General features: G+C 30.5%; 1 protein-coding gene across 2 annotated transcripts in view; it reads right to left on the minus strand.

The window, feature by feature from the left end:
- The window catches only part of LOC126740651 (uncharacterized), a 29,277-nt gene extending 14,518 nt beyond the window's left edge, over positions 1 to 14,759 (minus strand). The window contains exons 1-2 of one of the 2 annotated variants that reach the window (XM_050446767.1): positions 14,535 to 14,759; positions 14,152 to 14,475 (exon numbers count right to left, since the gene is read on the minus strand). In XM_050446767.1, coding sequence (XP_050302724.1) covers positions 14,152 to 14,475; positions 14,535 to 14,711 — 501 coding nt within the window. In that variant the 5' untranslated portion in view covers positions 14,712 to 14,759. Of the gene's footprint in view, positions 1 to 13,028; positions 14,476 to 14,534 lie in introns of those variants that run through there. The other variant, XM_050446766.1, reaches the window with a different exon arrangement.
- Between the last annotated feature and the right edge of the window lie 8,991 nt (positions 14,760 to 23,750).

The raw sequence follows: 23,750 nt of genomic DNA on the forward strand, positions 1-23,750 counted from the left end.
GGAAAAACCTTCGAACCAGTTAATTAATCAAAGAGTTTTAAATATAAAAACGGTACTAGAAAACATTTTAAAAAAACCTCACGTATAGTAAACGGGAATCTTTTTATTATTATGAAAAAAAAATCCTTTTTCCTTCCATTATGACCACATTTCTTTATAAAAATGTATATAGAATGATTTTTTTATAATTTTCGATCAAGTACTTGCTTAGAAAATTGAAAAAATGAAGAGAAAACAATTAACAAACATTTTTCTTTTAAAAATGCAAAAAGTTTGTTTATATAGCAAGATATAATTTCTTCTTACAAAAATATGTAAACTATAAACATGATATTTGAAAAAATATAATAAATACAAATTTTAGAAATATTTTTGTCATAAATTTATAATTGTCTCAATGCGAAAGATCTTAAACTAATTCTAAGCATATTCAAAAAATTTTTCCAAACATTAAGCTTTTGAAAATATAAACCGTCAGCTAAATCGGCAAAATTCAAAAAATAATAAAAAATATCAAAATATATAAATGAAACCCACTTAGATAGAAAAAAATGTAACTTAGAATTTGAATAACTTTTTTTTTTTTAAATGTGTTTTTGATTTTTATGAAAACTTAATTTGAAACTTTTTACTAGTGGCCAAATTAATTTTTTTTTCCTGTATATTGAGCAGGAAGAGTAAAGTTTTTTGCCATATATAAATGAAAGAAAAAAAAATTTTTTGTTATATTTTATAAATGAAAAAAAAATATTATTACCATTGAATGTTATTTTTTTTTCAAGAAACTTAAATTAAAAATATCATAGAAAAAACCTTATAGCAAAACTTTTAATTTTCTATGGAGAATTAAAAAAAAATTAGGCAATGCTGCTTCTTACATAAATTATATATAAATATTTTTAAACATTAAAAAAAAACTTCGCAGATTTTTTGGAAAAAAGTGAATACTGCATAAATTAAATATGAAAAACTTATTTTTGCCAAAAATTATTATCTGATAAAAAATGTATTTAATATATATATAGACAAAATAGTTCTACAAGCAAGAAACATAAATCACATCGTAAGAGACAGAATATTTATACTTTAAAATTTGGAAAATGCAATGATTAAAATAAAAGAAATAAAAAAAATGTAAAAGGTGTAAATAATTTAGTTTAAATAAAGATTATTGTATATAGATGTTGTATAGGTATTGTATATATGTTCAGAGGATGCAGATGATAGACTCCCGAAACAAATTATAAACTGGTCACCTTCTGGTCGAAGAAAACGTAAAGAACCAAGAAAAAACTGGAGACAAGGCATCGATAGGGATATAAGAGAAAGAGGTGTGGAAGAGTACCTATGTAGAGACAGAAAAGGATGGCGGCTAGGAATCGGAAGACGTCGTAGAATAAATAATTATTATAAACCGGTATACACATACAATAACTTGATCTTATTTGGCGAGTAGGAATCCTTCTGTCTCTAGATTTAGGCTTCCTTATTGGAGCCATCTATAGCTGAGGTCTATTTATTTATTTATTTATTTATTTAAGTACAAGGCTCTCCTACAGATAGACTAAGCAATCCAATAACAGGAAAGCACAAAGTATCTTATGAATTTAAATACAAGTAAGCGCTTTGCCAAACATTACATTTTCACCAAACCTAACAAATACACCAAGCAATATAAATCTAACTGACTTATTTAATAGTATCTCTTATAAACAATAAAGAAGCATATATACATAAGAATAATGACAATAAGGAAAAAAAGGACAATATTTATCGTTGTTTGCGAAATTAGGTAGAATTCTTTAAATATCGCTTAAATGATGCCATACTGGAGAAAAATATATCATTATTCAAATTAGTTTCTTGGGAATTATTAGAACTACGGGCGCATCTGAACAATGGAGAGTTAGACAGATAGTTTGAAGAATATGTTGAGATGCTAAAGGTCGATCTATTACGCAAAATATAAGGATTAACGTTGATGTGTAAATTATCCAGACAGAAAGGGCAGTCTATTAAATTATTAATAATTTTATAAATCAATATTAAATCAAAACTGCTTCTACGACTCTCTAAGGGCTACATACCATAAAATTTTAAGTTATCATAGTAAGTAAAAAAATGTTTTGGTCTATTAAAGCGAAAATTTACTATATTTACAAACTTGCGTTGAACTTTTTCAATTTGGTCAATATATTTGTGATACATCGGGTTCCAAGCCACTGTCGCATATTCTATAGTAGGTTTAACGAATGCATTATATAATAATATTAATGATGATTGATTACTAAAACCCTTTGTAATTCGAGATATAAAACCTAGATTTTTTAGAGCTTTCTGAACAATGTTTTCTATATGAACGTCGAAGAGCAGTCTGGAATCCAACGTCACACTTAAATCCTTAATAAACTCCACATACTTCAAGATAGTGCCCCCGAGATAGACATCACATTTGTTTTGTGTCTGAGATAGTTTTCTGCTAAAAAGTATAGAATTACATTTTTGTGGATTAATAAATAATTTATTTAAGGTACAGTACCTTTCAAAATTTGCAAGATCAGATTGCAGGGCACGAAAATCTGATACCTTCTTAATTGTTGTAAGGATTTTTAGGTCATCTGCATATGCAAGATATCTACAGGTAGAGAAACATTGACCAATGTCATTTAAGAAAATTGAAAACAAAATCGGTCCCAAATGAGAACCTTGCGGTACTTCTGAAGTTACGGTTGTACAAGAAGACTTTGCTCCATTTATGACAACGTACTGAGAGCGATTTGTTAGATAACTTTTAATGAGTTTGAGCAGGGCCCCGCGCACACCGAAATTCTCCAACCTCACGAATAGTATAGGATGATGTACCTTATCAAAAGCCTTGTAAAAGTCGGTGTACACGGCAAAAGTTTCCAGACCACTATCCATACTTTCGTTTATACTCTGAATAAGTGGTATTAAGTTGGTTATTACCGATCTTTTTTGGAAAAAGCCATGTTGGTTAACATTAATAGCTTCTTTGACCTTAAAGAATAATTGTTTTAACAGCAAAGATTCAAAAAGTTTACCAAAGTGACTAAGTGGGAAATAGGCCGGTAACTCCGTACATAAGTTTTTTCTCCAGATTTAAATACTGGCACAATTTGAGCTGTTTTCCAAATATTAGGAAAAATGCCGCTGGATAAACATTGATTATACAAAATATGCAAACGCTCGCACAAGCTAGAACAAGACTTCAAAAAAAATGAAGGAAAACCGTCTGGGCCAGGTCCCTTTTTAGGATCCATAGATGTAAGTGCGGATTTAATGTCGTTTATATTAATATTGTTAATCTTGACATTGACTAGGCTCAATTAAAGTTGGTGTATCAGAAGGTTCAAACACTCCACTAAAATACTTAGAAAAAAGTTCACTAATGTCAACACAATTCGAAGCTTCCTGATCATTAAATTTCATTTTTATTGGTAAGCTTTTAGTGTTTTTTTTGTTGTGAAAAAATGACCAGAAATATTTAACGTCTTTGACAATGTTTATTTCTGTTTTATAAATATAATCTTTGTAATCATTGCGTATATTAATCTTTACTGTTTTGCGTAAATTTGAAAAGTTCTCGTAATCACATTGTCTTTGGTATAGTTTCCACTTTTATGTGCCTTTAATTTATTTTTAATTAGATTGAATGTGTGTTTGGAAAACCATAGATGGTATTGTCCCTTATTGATCTTAATTCTAGGGATGTGGTTAATAACAATGTTATCTAAAACTGTATAAAAACATGCAATGTTAATATTTTCATCTTTAGATGGAAATAATTTGTCCCAATGAGTAGAAATAATAATTTCATTGATAGTGTCGTAATTGGCATTATTAAATTTTAACTTGGTATATGAAATACTAACAATTTTTTTCTCCGATATCAAATTAACATTTATATCCAAAGACATGTGATGGCTATCTTCAGGGACAAATGGATCCATACTTTTATTTACAATAACTTTTGTAGAATTAGAAATAATAAGATCCAGAATTTTATCACGAGCATTAAAGACGTGATTAAATTGCTTTAGAATATTAAAGTAAAAAGCATCAGAAAATGCTTTGCTGCAAGGATCAATGGCGTTAATAGGCAATAAATCCTTAACATTCGATTTTTGTGACCATATTAAATTAGGTAGATTAAAGTCACCCATTATTAAAAAATAACTATTAATATTAGTGCTTATAATATTTTCTAGTTTAGACAAAAAGTTTAGTTAGTTATTTACTGCCGCATGAGGTGGAATATAAACAGTGCATATAAATAATTTTCTGCGCCCCTCTAAAGTAACGCTCACCCATATGTCTTCGATTATTGTGTTAGAATTACACCACTTAGAGACAAGTTCCGTGTAGTATACGTCACGAATCGCCAATAAGACACCGCCACCATCACTTTTGCCACTAATGTTAGCGTTCCAATCAAGTCTAAAAACGTTATAGTTGTTGGGAAACAGCTCCGAGTCCAGAACGTTGGGATTTAACCAAGACTCGGTTATTGAGATACAGTCGTATAGACAGGTGCAGGCAGACTGATAAAAGTCTACTGTCTTTGTCCTAAGGCCTCTGGTGTTTTGGTAGTAAATAAAAAATTGCTGAGATGAAGTCATTAAAAAAAAAGTTGTAAGTTGCCACAAGAAATTACAAAAGTACTAATTAGAAGATATGGTTTATAGTGATGCTAGCACGGAAGACAGAGTGTGCTCATTAATAATATTAATGAGCTATGTTTACGTCATCCTGATGAACCATGCTATAGTATCTTAGTATCGTTAATTATTTGTCTGCAGTACAACTAGGCTTATGTAAGTAAAATATGTATTGGTGTGATGAATTCATATTGAGTTACTTATTTTATTGGGTATTACGTCACTTATAGCAAAAATCAATTTAGAAATTACTATCTTACACGCTCAAAAATTGAAATATAATACATGAATAAGTCTATTTTCTTCTTTTTTTACTGTTTTTCAAGCTGTTCTCTTGCAGTTTTATAGTTGATTTTTATATTTTGATTAATATCGAGATACTTGTATGTTATTTCTTTATTCTTTAAGACAGCATTTTTTATATGCATTGTTTTACTTTTGTCAGTGTCAGATGTCATTTAGATAACCTTGCTGCTGCTTGTCGTTGAGTTTGCGTCTTTTTATGTCATCTATGTAGAATAGATGGTATATTGTATGAAGTTAATCGCCTAAATTCTTGATGATGAACCCATAGTTAGTGTCGGTTAGTGTTTGATAATAGGTTTAGGTACAGGCACAACTTGTTCTTCGACTCAGTTTATATTTTGCTTTTTATATGCTGCTCTAGCAGTACATTTCTTGCACTAAATTACCATACCAACTTATCATTAGAATTTTCATTAATAAATTAATTAACAACAAATTTAGAGTCCTCAGCGAAACACGCAAAATCTCCTAGAGTTATTAATAAATTAGCAGGCAAGTGGCCCAATTTGCTGGCGGAATAAACCAACTTTGATTTTCCGCGTACCGGACCCCTTATTTATAATTTACAGGTTGTTTGCATATGCACTAGAAACTAGAACTGATTTCGAGTGCAATATTTAGTTATATACTATCAAACTATCTTAAAGTCTTATTTAATATAATAAAACGTTAAGTATGAACCGCTGTCATTAGCTTATATTGACATTGTGCGTGTACTTACGCTATTCATGATAAACATTTTAAATTGATAAAAGTTTCTTTAATGCCCCATTATTACTCGGCAATGTTTAACCAAACAATTTTAGTTTATTAGACAGAAAATGAACAGATGTCCGATTAAAATAATTATTCTGTGTAATTAGGAAGGCCTGTAAATGGGTCAGATTTTAATTTCATGCTTTCTTTAATTAAAATTTAACTGAGCCCTTTTAGCGGTAGGGAAATTAATGTAAAGTGATGGGTGTATTAAGCTATTAAAGAGTTATTAAGAGAATAGGAGCAGGTGTAAAATAAGGTATTAGTTCTTTTATGGATTTCTAAGTAGCTTGAAACAAAGGGGTGCCAGTGATGTAGATGAGAATTTGTTTTAAATATAGAGTAGTTTTTTTGTAAGCGTCTGTTATATAATGAATGAACCATCATTTTGCATAATGAACCTAATTAATTCTATATAAGATTTTATTAGGAATTCCGAATAATGAAGAATTGGTTAATAGACAATGAAGGTTTGTAAATCGCCTAATAATTATAGGATCTTTAATAATTTATTTGAGACGCAAACAGATAAATTCACTACAATGTACCAAGATTTACCAATCCAATTACCGCTTTACATGTTAAAGAAACTAAAAATAAAGACAATACTTTATTAAGTACAATCGACGAAACAGATACTCTACTATTGCAATTGACACTTTTTCAAAAAATTTTTCAAGGCACTTTGAATTTAGTACTGCAAGTGTTACCAAAGCCTTATCTTCGGCAAATTGGTGCAAATTGGGACCTGTTGGTTTTCTGAAATGATATACGGAAAATGTACTAATAGTAAAAAGATACTTATACTAAAAGATGGAATAATGCATAGGGGAAACGTTAAACAATACATGTTGCACCAGTTCAGGAGAATCAACTATATATTTAGTTTTTGTGTAAATATATAGGTAATAGCTGTTAATTTCTTCTTGTTTTCGAGAGTTAAGATTTTAAAATAAAATTCGATATTTTTTATAATATTAGTAGTTATATTTAAATTTTGCCTATAAGATTCCCTATATTTGAGGCAAAATTTAATATTAAATCAGTCAATTGTATAATAAAAACACAGTTTTGATTTAGTATTTTTCAAATACCTAGATTGCTTATTAATAAGTCTGAGCATTTGTAAGTATTTTGAACCACGTAATTAACATGTTCATTAAATTACCAATTATTATCAAAGAATATATGCACTCTGCTTGCAATTAGGTTAATGATTAAGTAATTACAATAAATTTTATTTGTTTTTCTTGTAAAATAGATACGATAGCATTTATCCCAATCGATTAAATTTAAAATAATTTTCAAGGCGTGTCAAACCCTCTTTTATTAGTAAGCATGGATCCAACTGGAATAAAGCTGTTCAGATCATCTGCATAAAAAGAAAATTTATGATTTATAATAATGAAAACAGATTGAGAAATATCATTGATATAGGTGATAAAGAATAAAGGTCTAAGATGAAATCTTTGTGGAACTTCATATATAGTTTTATTAATTGACGAAAAACAAATAAAAACACAAAGTCACGGTCGCACAACATGTAATTTTGTATGTTGGTCTCTTAGAGAATAATGGATGAGATTTTTGGATAGTTTCATTAATGTAAACATTATTTATTTAGCATAACGGCATCAATTTGAATGTTGTTCTCAATCCATTAATTGGTTAAAATCGATGTTGTTCTAGGGGGATCTGACTTTTAATTAATTTAAAAATATATTTATATAGTACAAAGTTTAATTGGCCGATTACTATTTACAACATTTTTTTGATATACAAAAAAAGGACCAACCTCAATAATCAAAAGAGGCGTCACAGTAATACGTAAAATATTCAACATTATATGAAGGGTACAGGGAAAAAACCAGATATGTCATTTCTTTTCACATTAGAGTAAATTGAATTTTAATGTTCAAAACCAATTATTTTTATTTCCAAAACGAATATAAACATGTAGTTTACATAAAACAGAAGTTAATATTATTATAAAGTATTATGACTATGGTTTTTTGGTTTAGAAAAACTAAATACGCCTTTATTGCAAAAAAATCTGCATCACTCAGGGTTTTGCAGGAACAAAAGCAGCAATGTCACCTGAAACCGACAAAAACCAGCTGCTTTTATTTTTGAAATAAAAAGGAATATTTAATTTTTTGGCATTTTTAATATTTATTTATCAACATATTATTATAAAGTAAGTTAGAGATGAGCCAGGTTTTGAAAAAATGTCACGGCTTTTGGACTGCAGAACCTCATGAGGCGCATTAGGTCGTTAAACTTAGCCTTTGGAATTGGTAATGAACCTGTAAAAAAATAACAAAAATTAATACATCTTATTTTTATTTAAATCTTTCTTATAACTTACCATCGGGTACCGGAACGGGCAGCAAAAATTCTCCGCATCCTTAAGCTGAATTTTGGTCAAAGCGTTTTCGTATTGATCCAGACAAAACTGGTCCATTGTATGTTGAACGGTAGTAGATAAAGCGGCTATAATCAGATGATGCCACTATTTCCTTCAAAATCTGAATTTTAAATGGGCATTTTTGTAAATGCATTGTGTCTAAAAATGATTTCCAATCCAGTATCATATTTTGTGACACACTCACTACAACAAACGGCGATGGTTTGGAGCAGGAATGCCTAATGACTTCTTCGAACTCTTCCGGGACCTCAAAGGGGCTCTTCAAATCTCACAATCCTACATTTTTGTCACATTCCAAATAGGAGTGTCCTCTTATAGGGAATGTAATTTTTATTTCATTCAGATTATGAATTTTGTTATTTACTACAAAATGAATAAATCGAAAAATGGTAAAGTTTTTATTTTGTTCTCCGGCAGAGTCACAGAAGATTTGCAGTTCTTCAACATCGTCGTCTAAATAAGATTATGAATAATCGTCAGATTATGAATAATCGTTAGTGGCAATTTTAGGAATTGAAATATTGTTTGCAAAATCAATGCAGATGGCTTCCTTTTTGTTGCTTTTTTTTGCAGCTTTTTTGGCTTGCCTTTTCCTTGAATATACAGTATCAGTCAAACTTGTAAGCTTAATTTGAAATTTATCACACGTTTCGCATGTGTCACTTCTAGGGTATCCAAAAGCAATATTGAATTCTTTATTAAAGATTGTTCTGTGCGTTTCATACGAGACTTTAGCATTTAGATGCTTTTCCTTAAAGAGGTTAAACATCTTTTTGATTGTAAGTTCTTCTGGTAAATAGGTCTTTTTTGTATCTTTTAGACTATAGGGGCTCTGACGACCCTTGAAACTTTTAATGTAGTTACATACCAAACCTTTTGTTAAGTCGTCCAGCTTCCTATGAGTTGCACTATGCTTTCCACGTCTGTCCTTAGGAGCTGCACCACTTCGTTTGAGGCTTTCCTTTATATAATTTATTTTATTTTTTGTAATCCCATGAATGGATCAAAAAGCTTTGGCACACCGGAATATCACCATCGCGAACTCGAACTCGACACGCATAACTTGCATCATGGAAACTGGCAGTATATCTCAGTTTTGACGAGGTCTTTTATGCTGGACAGGTAAGACTGTAATTAAATTAGCTAAATAATAATTTTGCTCATCGTGAGAGCTCAGAGCATTAAAATGTCTCAATATTTCTGCTCTTTGCGCCTCATTAAGTACCTCAAAGCACTTTAATCTTAAGCAATTACAAGGCTGTCCAGCTTCATGAGTGGATAACTAACAACGTTTTAGAGACCTCTGACATCCGACTGGTTCCCTTTCTTTTTTTTTAAAGGCATAATTTTGTTCTTAATGGATCCCTCCGAATCATTATTAGCCATAATGGTTTATTATTAATCACACAGACAAACAACAAGTCACACTTTTGCGGTTGAAAATGAATATTGCATTAGCTAGTTTGTTTACGTTTGGACTAAGCTGGTTTTTATTCGGTATGCTATATTTTAGATACTAATTTACGCAAGACTACGGTGGTTGTTTCCCGGTTTTAGTACTCTAAAATAAGCGTTTTCATTCGAAGAATTCAATGGCGCCTCTGCCGAGATTTTCAATAAAAAGTGACATACCTGGTTTTTTCCCTGTACCCTTCATATATGATACTGATCCTCGATACCTTTCTTAACAAAAAAAAGGTACTGCCAAAGATTTAATATCCACACAAATCGATACCCAATTATAAGTAATTTAAAGTATTGTTATTATTGTTATTAATATTATGAATTTTAAAATCACTTGACTGTATGAAAGCAGTGCTAAAATATTTTGCAAATAAATTAATAGATATCTAAAGGATTTGAAGTTATCTGACCATTACAGCTTATGTTAGATAGTATAACCAAAATAGACCTGTTAGATGTGAAAAATCTCCAATTATTAATATTATTAGAATCTTGTTAAATCCTTTTATCAATCTTAGAGCTATTTTAATTTTTATACGTTTCCGAGATTTTTAGTAGTTTGTATTTTGTAGTTGTAGAAAAATAATGAGGAAAATTACTCGCTTTTTGTTCTAAAGGAACTCTTTCTAAAGTAATGCATGAAAGAAACTTGTAAATTAATTATGTGTTGATTCTATATTATTATTAGAAAGTATATTTCTCCAATCTGGATTCTATAGGCTTTTGTTAATAAGTTTAAAATTAGCTCTGTGGTAATTAAAGTATTTGCAATCTAAGCTTTTTAAATGTCTTGCCACATTCAGAATTAAGTTGAATTTGATAGCAGAGTGATATCTATTCTTTTATACATCGGTTAATATTTTATATAAAATTCTTGTTGCACAATAATAAATATTATACTTTGTGAGCTGCAAAAAATAAAATTTGTTTAAAAGAAGAAGAATTTTGTTGAGAAATTAGTTAAACCCATGTTTTAAACTTACAAAAGAATTACAATATAAAAACTAACTATAGACTTCACAAGGTAATTGTCACTGATGGCCTAAGTATGCAAAGGTTATTAAAAAATTACGTTTTGGACGACAACAATTAAATATAAAAATAGTTCTTTTGCTAAAATGCGTAATTAGAGAATTTATCTCTTTAATATATCTTTTAATATATTTAGTTTCTTAAATTGGGACCCAGTTTTCTTGCAAAGACAAAACTTTTGTTTGAAGAATGCATTTCTAAACCTTCTCAAGGTTTCTAAAAATATCTATTAAAAAATTTGTTTTAACTATTAAATAGTAATTTTCTCAATAAACTCAAAATGCTAAAATTTCAATTATTAAATATGTAATGCCGATGTCAATGAACTATATTGGACAATATTATCTGCTAAATAAAATCGGTTATTTTGAACTATCTTCAAGTATATAGAATTAATACCTAATTATTTTTCCAGGCAGTTAATTTTGTTGTTATTTTTCAAAAATTAAAATTTTTGCCATTTAATTTCCTAGGATTAACAAATTTTTGTAATTAAACTGAAATCAATTAAATACATATTATTTTTAATATTTTTCAGGCCCTTGAACCTATTATTCACATTTTTCCAGGCAAATTTTGATGTTTTTATAGACAATTAATATAATTTTTAAAGAAAAAAATAAAGAGAATTTTCATTAATTCTAGGCACTTAATTAAAATTAACATTAAAATAATTGTTTAATGTTAATTTTTAAAGCTCTTTATTTTTTTCTTTAAAAATTATATTAAATATTTAAGTTTAAATCAGTTAAATATATTTCCAATTGTTTTCAAAAGCACAAGAGATCATTCCTAAATTTTCCAAGTACTTGATTAATGTTAGTATTATCAGTTTTCTTAGCAGTTAATTTATCTTTTTTTAATATATATAAAGTATAAAAGTTTTAATTTTTTATGTTTCTTGAGAACCTAATTGAATAATTAAGTTAATGTTAGTTAAATATACTTTTAATACTTTCCAGGCATTTGAACCCGGTAAAAACATTTTTTCAGATATATAATTTTTTTCTGCAAGCTAAATTAAGTTAAAAGCATTCTGATGGATACAATCCAAAAAGTTTTTTAGTTTCATCTTAATCCCAAAAAAGACAAAAGTAAGTAATTTCTTAATGAGAGTTATTGTTTTTTACAATATATATCAAAATTTCGTAGTAGTTTTCGTATAGAAGATTTAAATAGGCAAACCCTGTTAATATGTTATAATCCTTTTTTCCTTCTATAAATTTATTGTGCTGTTTTAGACTTTTAAACTAGTCATAATAATCCTTGCATTGTATGATTCATTTAAGCTATTTTTTTACTTAATTAAGTTAAAAAAACAAATTAACTAAATAAACAGAAATTAGAATATAATACCAATAGATTAAAACTAACACATTTTTCCTTCTAATGCATATGTAGTAAGTATGCCGCGTTATTAATTAGCTATGGCTAGCTAGCTAAATAATTAACTATATCACCCATCCTTTCTTTTACTCGCATTATAACGGAAATTAAATAATTGCACTATCATCATTTGTCTTTTGACTAGTTTCAAGAACTCTTATTTGGGGGGGTTATAAAATGACTTGTTTCCGGTCCCGCCTTAAGGTGGAGTCAAGAAAGTTCCTTTTAATATTGTATTAACAGTGGCGTAGGAATAAATTTTCTTTTGGTATAGAGAATAATGAACATTGATCATTATAATATATATAAAATCTTCATATCAAATTATTGGCAAAAAAATGTTTTTCAAAAGTGGATGTTCCCAAATACGTACTATTTAAAAATTTTGAAAAAATGTAAATTATTAATTAAGATGTCGAAGTGCTGGTTTGGACATTTTAAATAGGTGTGTAAAGGATTTAGTTAATAAAAAACAATGAACACTATATTTTTAGTTATTACTTGAATACAAATTTTAACTTTTATTACATTCATAGCAGCGTATTTTAGGATTTAAATAAAATATATGATTATAAACTTTCTATCCTAATATGTAATATTATACCAACAGTCTCATTCTATTCAAAATTTTCAAAGAGTCTTACTTATTATTCATAATAATACCCAATGCACGAACAAGATGCTGTATCATAACGAAATTTTGCTTTTACCTCCGTAATACATTATTATCTTACACATGTATGAAATTTGAATTAAATTACATTGTGTTAGCACATAAAATAAATCAACAAATAAATAAAATAAAATAATTTGTTTGGCTATCGATACAAAATAAATATCATGTCATAATTTCATAAAAAGAATACAAATTTAAGATGTACAATACATTACTAAAAACTGTCTTTTTATCAATTTTTAGACCTTTACATCTGTTTAAGCCTTAAGATCTCTAATATTATATGACTTAAAATTAAGAAATGACTCCGAAATGAAACTTTACAAATATTGACCTAAAATGTTTATCTCTGAACACTTTAAGCAAAAAAAAATCATTTATACTCTGTAAACTTTGCATCAACTTATTAGTACGATAAGAAATTAAGATTATTTCCCTTCTTCCCGAAAACAACATTTAAGTTTAACATCGAAACTTCCCAATTGGGACCGCTTCTACTATAACAATAAAAACTTTTTTTTCCTATTTTTCAAATGAGATGAAAATCCTTTTAGCCTAGTTTCCAAGTTTTAAGTAACGCTACGAGAAGTTTACCCGGTTCTTCTTATATATATTCCGTTTTTCGATTATAATTTTTTTTCTTGCTTCACGTGATTTCGTGTTATTTTAATATTATTTAGTCATGAAAATTTATCATGACTAAATAATAGCGACCTAATCATTTAATTAGTATTTGGAAAAGGATGATAAATGGCCATAAAATGCAGCTGTCTTTACACGACGGCCAACGGAAAATGTTAAAACATTTTCAATATTTTATAGACTCGAGATAAAATATGAAAGTCTAAGTTTCGGGGTCCGCCTTTAAGCCATCACTCATATATGAGGAGTGATTTATATGAATTTTTTGAAAGTAAGTTATATTTTTTTTTAACGTTTTCCAATTTATTTTTGCACCTGTTATATAGCTTACTAGACGTTTTTCATAAAAACCGTTTAATTGTTTTATGTTTTACCTATCTATTATTGATTTATAATACCTTAGAAACGGAATATGTTATGGTAGCAATAATACCTGCTATCACACCTAGGGCATTATAAGCGGGCATTATGATAATGCCCGGAAATTTTATTGCTTATCCAATTTTATTTATCTCATAATAAAGAATAAACATCCATTTTATACAAAAATAATTTTAATGAACAACTTAATTTACAAACTATACAAAATAGCGTTAGTGCTGCCACCTCTACCATCACAAAAAACACTGACCATTCTATAGTGGGATCAGCTACATTTTCCGGGACATTTCAAAATTTAAATTTTTATTTTGGAAACAAAGTTTTTTTATTAAATTTAAAGCGCCTAAATCTTTTTCAATGATAGTAAAACTTTTTGAAGTTAAAGTTTTAGTTTCTGGTACCTTTATAACCAAGACCGTTCCTCTATCTTCAATATCATCAATGGTCATTTTGACCAACTCATCTCGTCTTAAACCTCCAAAAACACCCATTACCAATATAACTTTGTGTACCAAGTAGATATCATCAAGAGCCTTCTTAATAAATTTTATTATTTGTTCTCCTTCCAAAACTTTAGACTTCTTCGGGACATATCCTTTCAACTTAACTTTTAAAAAAGATATGAGACGATGGTATTGCGAGATGTCTATATTTTTATAGACCATTAACGTAGACCTTGGGGTAGAATACTTGGTCCAGAGAGAGTTCGGACTGTATTTTTCCGACTAAAAATATTAAAATTTGTTAAACATATGTACCTATTAAAATAAAATCAATAACTTACCAGTTCCTGAAAATATGTCATTAGAACGGTTTCGGTTATTTGAACAATTGCGTTGGCATCTTTCCAAATACCAAATATGCCATACTCCCGATCATACTGTTGCCTTGATTTAACTGGCAAAAGATTTTCGGTCGCTTTTATGGCCTTTTCTCTTATATTTTGTAGAATTTCTTCCATTTTAAACCACAAATATTTAAACAAAAAATTGCCAACTAACTAACTGACAAAAACATCAAAGTCAAACTTAAATAATCACTGCAAGTCACTTGATAAATTTCTGTAGGTAGGTATATACGTATACTTACCTGTACAGGTAGACCCTAGTATTTTTGTTCATAAAAATCAATTTTTAGGTAAAACATAAAGCATTGTCTGCACCACGGGCATTGTTAGACTCTAATGCCCATCAGGCGGAAACCTCGGGCTACTATTTCCATCTTCCGGGCATTATCGTCCTTACAATGCCCTTGATATATAAATAGCTAGCATGTTCTGGAAATATTTCCTTCCAAATAATATTTTTAAATGTGGTGAAAATTGTGAGGTTTGAAATGTATGAGTGGTATCTCCGCTGGTATTTATGCCGTCATCTATATTAATAACATTCGATTGTGTGATTTTTACTCCATTGCTTATGCCTTTGCACAGCATTTTCAAGAATGCTAGTCTAACTAGGAAATTTGGATGCAAGTAAGAGTGCTGAACCAACGAAATTCCGCCTATATTTTTAAAGCGCTGCCTAACATTGCTCTCTATCCTACTATATAGGGAACATTTAATGACAGCTTCTTTCCCTCTTGTTAGTATTTTCTTCTTAAATTGGGTAACAGGTCTGATGCAGTAAACTACAGAGAAATATTTTTTCTTTCCATTACATCAAAGCTAATGGAATGCATACTTACAGAAGCATTATTTAATATCGACAAATATCACATCACCCAAAATCAGCTTCAAGTTTTTATAGAGGGCGTTTAACTACTTCTAAGCTAGCTCCATATCAAAAATTTCTTATTGATTCATTGGAAAAGGGCTGTCAGGTAGACTACCATTTATACAGACCTCTCAAATGCCTTTGATAGAGTCAACCATGCTCTCAAAAATGCATTTATGCACATAATTATGACAGTAATATTATGGAGTATATATTATGGAGAGTTATTTACTAATCAATATCAATGTGGGACAAGTTCGAATAATTTGTCATTTATGTATTGGACAACAAGCTTTGAGTTTATATATACTGATTGTTGTAAGTGTTGATTGATTGTTTTTTTTTCTGTATCATTTAACTTAACTGTAGTGTACACTTCAAATATATGAATCTTTGAAAAATGTCCTCAATATTTTGCAGAGTATGCGTTAAGAAACTTCTAAATATCTAATTTGTTTAAAAAATAAAGTAAGTAATTTCAAAAATTTATAAAAATTTAATAGTAAGCAAATTTTAAAATTTAATTTACTATTTATACAGCATATTGGTGGAATAAAACAATTGTAATTTATTTAAAATTTTTAAAGAGAAATAACATTAATAATAAAGTAATTAGGCATCAAATGTGTATTCCACTTAAAAATTATCAAAAATATTGCGGAGGATTGTTGGGTGGGGTTAGAATTAAAACAGAAACCTGTTTAGGTAAATGTCGATGTTTCGACTTAGATTAGGTTATCCTCAGGACACTAAGTCTAGGTTTCTTTAGTTATAATTACAATACATTTATAATAGGAGAGTAAAATTATTTATACCATGGGTTTAATTTTAAGTGTTATTGTGGGCATCATAAAATCAACAATCCATCAACATTAAAAGATAACAAATTGACTCGGCCCAATAATGCAGATACCTTTTAGAAAAACATTCTCGAATATTAATCAAAGCAAAGAACTGCACCAGCATTCTTCTTCTTGCCACCTCCTATTAGAAGATTGACTACTATCATAGCTATTCTTATTTTTGATGCTGTAACTCGAAACAATTTAATGAAACTGCAGTTGTATAATTTTTTTAATATTCAATATTTCCTTTCCATTTCTCATTGTCCCCTATACCTCCTCAGTTGTTCCCATATCCATCCAACTTATTCTTAAGATCCTTCCATATGACTACATTTCAAATATTTCCAGTCGATCATAGGTATTCTTCTTTAAAGTATAGGATTCCATTCTGACTCTTAGTTGTAGATCTCTACTGCATTTCTCGTTCTGTTAAAATATAGTTTTGACTTGTCTAATTCTTGATTTAATTTTTCTCAGTGAACTCTTTATTTACCGTTGTTTTTAAATATTTGTATTTACTGATATTCTCTAATAATTCTCTATAGATCCATAGATTTTCCTGTTGCTAAACTAGTTTTGTAATAATCATAAACTTCTCTTCGGTTCTTTCGGTCTTTTTTACTAGCGGTGAATATGAATATTAACAAGCTGAATGAAAAATCGCAGAGCAAGCACATTTTGGAATGAATCCTAAAGGATTAAAGCAGTAAGTGATAAAATAAAAATCTTGATGAAGGATAGAAGAGAATTACCGAATAAAGACGTAAACTTCCTAAAACTAAAGAAATTAACAAGGGTATAAAACTAAAGCCATTCGTTTTGATGTGAGAACATTTAACAATAAAATGATTACCAAAGCAATTAAAGAAAATAAAAGAGAAAAAAAAGGTATACCCAAAAATAAAAAAACAATTGGTAAACAATGAAATACAGAAGGCCAAATTGCAACTGTGAAAAAGACATTCGAAAAATAGTATAGAATTTCTATAAAGAGCTATATGCTACGAATAAAAGGTAAAATATGCGCGATCCGATTCAGGGATTAGTGGAAATCCCAGAAATCACAATTTATGAAATGAAAAAGGTAATTTTTGAAATGAAAAACAATTACTACCCTGAACAAGATAAATTGGTTAGTGAAGCTCTTAAACTGGGTGGCGGAAAGATGTTGCAGAGTCTTAAAGTTCTGTTTATTAAGTGTCTTATACAAGGCAAAATTCCACGACAATGGAACAATGCAACCATTACTCTACTATATAAAAAAGGTGATCTTACAAATTAATCAACTATTAGTATGCTATCCTATATGTAGAAGTTACGTACTGAAAGTGAAACTGGATGTTTATTAACCAAGGGGATAGTCTGGGATTCCACCAGATTATGGCACAAATAATCATCTCCATGCCCTAAAGAATCTTCTCTAAAAGTCCATCGAATACAATTAACGACTTGTCTTGTGGACTATAAAACAGCCTGTGACATTGTGAATCAGTATCTGATCTTAGTCACTCTAGAATGGTAGATTAGACCTTTATTTGGAATATCTAAATTTATTATAAGAAATACAAATGATAAAAGCCAAGACGTTTAATATTTGCAGATGATAAGAAGCTATATTATTAATATGCTATAACAGATAAGCCATGCTTCCTATGAGGTCGAACTAATATTGTACTCAGTGAAGGAGTATACATAAATGGCATCTAAGTAGAAGAAACTACCTCGATATAGGTTTCATGATCACGAAATCCGTATGAATCAAACTTGCGATTAAACTTTGGATATATATTAGATTCAGATTTACCAATTCGTCTGAAGACAAAAATTTTAAACCCATGTGTTCTACCTGTCATAAGGTATGGTGCTTGAAAAAAAGGCAATCAAAGTGATACAGCATGCAATGGAAAGGACAGTGTTGTGACTGACACTCAGATATCACAAACGCTGAGATAAGTGGAAGAATCAAAGTGATTGTTGAGTAAAAAGAATAATAAAGTGGAATTGGGTGGTACCCATTGCAAGAATACGGGACAACAGAATATACCAAAATATACCAAGAGAATCATGGAATGGAGCCGCCCTACACAGGACGCATAAGAAAGTAGGAGACTGCTACCGACTAGATCTTTTATTAACAAACTAGAGCCTTCCCTAATAAAGCGATACATTTTCATCGATAATCAAATACATCCTCTGTCAAAGCAGAAACAGAAGAAACAAGAGGATATAAACATAAGGAAACATAAAGTTTTATATTTTCTTTGACCTTTAAACTGTTCATGCTTACTTTCTGTCTTTTAAACTATATTAACTCGGGTAAAGGCTTTTATTTTTCCGTATAAAACAATTTCTTGTAGAAAACACCGTATTTTTTTCTCTAAAGCTAGAGGTACTAGAGCAAGTTACTTGCTGACTCCTATTCGTGTTGCCTCATATTTTTTGCCTCTGTCTTTTCTTTAGATTTCTAGTTACTTTGGCCTGATGATGCCGAAAAGCAGAAATACTTTTCGGTAAACTTTGTTTATTCTGCTTCTCGCCTTACCCAATATTCTGACAAAACTATATTCACATTAGCGGTTTTTTCACCTTTCCAACATGAGTTTTCAACTAACATTTAGTATGGTAACTTTGAGGATTTTAACGTGTGATCTTTTTATATATACGAGCAATGCTTTATAAAGAAAATTTTCGAAAGTTGAGAAATATCTACTTATTCTACTAGAAGATGTGCCTCTAAATTTAAGACTTTACAGTTGGAATGGATGTGGTTTATGCAATCCTTGAATCTAGATCGAAACCTCTTAGGTTTTTATATCTGGGCCTACATATAATCACTTGCCTATAAAAATAAAATAAATAACCTTTAGAAATTGGAGCAGAAGATTGTGGAAGGCATCGAGGAGCTATCAAGAATAATCATTGCCTGGAGTCAGATAAAATTTTATACAAAAGAACCTCCTACATAAAAATATAATTAATATTGAAAAAAAACAAATAAAGCACAGTCACAGTCTCACAATATATATTAAATGGCTACACGTGTTTCGCTCCAGGCAAGCACAAATTTTTTTACAATAATTTTTATTTATTTACGTAGTATAAATGATGTGAAACGACATTAAATGATAAAATTTAAAAACTGAATAGTGAATTAATTGAGCCTTATGAATCTTAAAAGATTACAATATCCAACCAAGAGAGTTCAGAGTAACAAATAATTATTTAAAGATAAATAATTTTGGAAATAAATGGGCAATTGAGAGATCCTAGCAAAAAGAGCTCCATGCACATTTAAGTTATGCCTGAGAACTAATAATTTTTTCCGCATTCCTGACAGCAGCAGTTTCTCGAAAAGAACGGTAGCGAAGTTTAAAAAAATAAAATAAAAAATAACAGCTTTATTTTTGATATTTTTGTAATTTTTAACCCTGCGTAATTTACTAATTAATTTATTATTAGAATAATTTTATTATAACTTATATGATACTGTAGCAAAATATCCGTATATCGCCCCACACAAATCTCGAACAAGACACCAAGCGTCGTTGTTATCTCACCTGAACTTAGATCCTCTGTTATTTTAGGCATCGGACCTCCATCACACATCAGCCCCTGATATTTATTTACCAAATGCCAATCTTTAACAAAATATTTGCCGACGGCTTGAGACTCAAATTGCGTTATATTATATTGAGGATCTCTTGGTCTTTGTGTCGAGAGACACATCGAAGGATATTATAAAAGAACCTGATTCTTTAGCATAAATAAATAACTAATAAATTATTATACAGACTTTTCCCTAACGTAGAGATCCTCGAAGAGATTTATATCGGCCTGACACAAAACTATGCGAAAAAAGGCACGCACTGGCACACCCACACATGCATCTGCCCGAAAAGGGATTAACAGGGACGTGCTCTAACATATCGCACAAAGATCAATGGCATTTTAAGAAGAAATTTCCGCTTTGGGGACTCGAAGATCAATACATTGACATCTATAGGTCCGGCCTTTGGAGTATTACCACAAAACTCGTTGGGGTGTGATGTGTCATTGTTAGGGTTCGCTCTCGATTTAACAATGTCATTTTCGCCGTTGCCCTACTTTTATTGTATTAAATACGTTGTGGATTGAAATGTAATTTTCAATTGACATATGGTTTTTGTTAAAATGTTTCCTTTTGCATTGAATTGTAACTGAACCCATATAAAATGAAACTTAATGGAATTTTTAACTTAATCTCGCTGCTATCATCAACTACTACTATCGAAGCTTGCAAATTAACTTATTAATTATCTAATCGATTCTGCATCGTTTATATTAAAAGCTGAACAACAGAAGGTATTTTATTTAATGAATAAGTAACGTTATAGCAATAAGCGATGGAAAATCTGCCGCATCTTAACTTTTTCTGTTTTAGTGGTAATTTCTCTTCTCTCTCTGTCTCTCTCTCTTTTCTCAGGCCATGTTGATCTATTCCTGGATGTAGGCTTCTTCCAAATCTTTCCAGGTTTTTTTTACCCCTAGCAGTCCAGATCCAACTACATACTTCGTTCAACATTTTAAATATCATCTCGCCATCGTCTCTGGGGTCTCCCGATTATATATTTGCCCATTTTTGATCCTCCCGCCTTGCTATATAGCCCGCCCCATCTTCATTTCAGTTGTGCGATAAGCCTTAGTACATCGGTCACTTCAGTTGCTCTACAAATTTCCTCATTGCGAACTTGATCCCTAAAAGTGATTCCTATCATAGCTTTTTCCACTGCTCGTTTGTGGGTAATTACCATTCTTGTACTTATCCCATATGTAAGCATCGGTAACACACAGGAATCAAACACTTTTCTTTTTATAGGAAATTCACAAGATTTAAGGATATATCCTAGTTTGCCAAAAGCTGCCGAGGAGAGACCTATGTATCAATTTCAGCAGATTGATTTTCTTGCCAAGCTGAATTTTATAGCCTAAGAAAATATATTCTGAGACAACTTATAGGAGTTGACCATTTACAAATACTTGGATGTATTCTATACTCATAATATTTATTTTATTTAAGTTCGTTTCAAGTACAATTTGTAGCGATGTTCGATGAAGTTTCCGAAGCATGTTTTTAAGCTCGTCGCCCATGTTGGCAATGACCACAATATCGTCAGAAAATCGTTAATGGTTTAGACACACTTTATCAGTATTGATTCAAGCTGCTCTTTTGATTAGAATCTTGTCTGTTTTTAAACCACTATCTACTTTTGCATGAATGGAAGCGTTATTACAAATATGTTTGATAAGGTATGAGTATGTAGATTCAATCCTTGCATTGTCTAGGGATTCACGAATTGCCCAGTTTTCGACAGAGCTCAAAGCCTAAATGGTGCTCTATTACACTCTGTGGTTTTTTTTTAATATGAGTACGATGTATCTGTAGGTGGTGGATAGTGCTTAACCACTTACGGAATTTCGCTTCTTCTCTCTTTTTTCTTCAACTGAAAAGCGACAGAGAGAAGAGAAGCTACTACTAAAACAAAAGAAGTCTTTTATGTTTCTTATCGCTTATTGCTATATCGCTATTTATTCATTAATTTTATTAAAGTACGATCTATTGGTAAGTTTTGATATATAATGGTGCAGAACTTAATAGATAACTAATAACAATTTGCAAGCTTCGGTAGTAGGAGTTGATGACAGTAGCGAGCTTAAATTAAGCATTCCATTAAGTTCCATTTTATGAGTTCATCTTGTTCGTCAGTCGGTTATTATTATTTTTGTAAGCAGTTTATGTAGCTGTGGTAATAAGCTGATACGTATAAAATTATCTAAACTGTTTCTGTCTACCTTTATATATAGCAGGATGACTTTTGCATTTTGTCACTAAGGGATCAGAGCAGTCACCATCTTTCCAAGATCACTTACTAGAGCACCCTCTTTTGTTTAATTTAGTAATTTTTGACTTATTTTTGATAGGTTGAGATACAAGATGTATTTCTTTTCTAAATTTTATTGGATATTTGTGTATGGGGGATAACTTTACTCAAATTCCCCTTTTATTTAAAGCATATACTGTTACTGTTAATGTTATTGCAGAGTTTGTCTGTTCCTGGTGTGGGTGTTGGGGGTTCACCTAGTTTAAATGTAAAATATGTTAAAAAGTAGCTTTGTTCCAACTCAAAGCTTTGACTGTTGGGTCTTTGGATATTTTATTGCTGCACTAGTTTACTTCTTTCCAATCTTCTATTTATTTGGTGTTATATGTTATTTGGTATTATTAGCATAAAAATCCCACATAATTATAATGTACAAGTGGTCTTCTCTCTGTTTTTCGACGTAGTAGTGTCTTCATATAGCTGTCGATATCTTCAATGTAGTTTATTTCTGAGTTATTCTGATATAAAAGTAAGTAAGTAGTAACCAAAAAGTCTATTAATTAAACCATTTAAGGCGCAATTCACACAGAACGGGCGTATGGGGGTGGCGTGGTAGACGCATGTGCCACTTGCATGTTCGCAATGGGGCAATACAGATAGAAATGGCGTGGCACAGGCGTGATAAGTCACGCCACCGCCACGTCACTTCGACGCTACGAGTGGCCTACACTAGTGGTAAATGCCATATACCAAACAGCGGTTTATATTGCTTCTTTTCGTCTATTTGGCAAAATGCGGGATGATAATTTATTTAATACGAGTTCTGTGAAGACGTGCAACAGTATGTAGTTCTATATCTACCATAAATATCGGATTATTGCAATAGAAGTGCACAAGATCAAGCATGGAAAAAATATCAAATAAATTCAGTGAAAATGGTAAGTATGTATGTGTTTCTTAACAAAATATGTTTAAACTCGTATTTATATTAGAAATTATCCTTTTGTTTCAGTAACCGAGTGTAAAGACCGCTGGAAAAACATACGAGGAAGCTACACAAAATATAAAGCCAAATTAAAAATAAAATCAGGACAAGGAACAAACGAGTCAAAGAATATTATTTGGCTCCACATCTCTCCTTTTTGTATCCTTTCTTGAAGTCTTGTAAGAGCAACGTGGATTAAGAGTCTGCCGACGCATCATCGAGCCACCACGCAGCTGAAACGGAGTCACAATCTAATGAGTCTAAAGACAACTCCAATGCTGATGTACTCTCACCTTATAACATTCTATCCAGTCGTTCCTCTCGGTCACCTGTACCATCTTCCAGTACGTCTATCGATGATCAACCGATAGCAATGAGAGCACCTAAAACACTACTACAGAAAGAAGATGATTTTAGAAAAAAGAAGTTAGCAGCCTGAACCGCTATTAATGAGCTCAACCAGCAACCTTACCAGTACTTTAAAAAAAGCAACAATTGCTGGAGATCCAAAACAGCACGAAAACGAATGCCACAATCGATCCTCCTAACCCAGACCTGGCGATTTTAAGTCCATGAATTCTGTTCAGAAGCGGCGTT

This window comes from Anthonomus grandis, chromosome 9 (genome assembly GCF_022605725.1).
Source record: "Anthonomus grandis grandis chromosome 9, icAntGran1.3, whole genome shotgun sequence".
Lineage (NCBI taxonomy): Eukaryota > Metazoa > Arthropoda > Insecta > Coleoptera > Curculionidae > Anthonomus > Anthonomus grandis.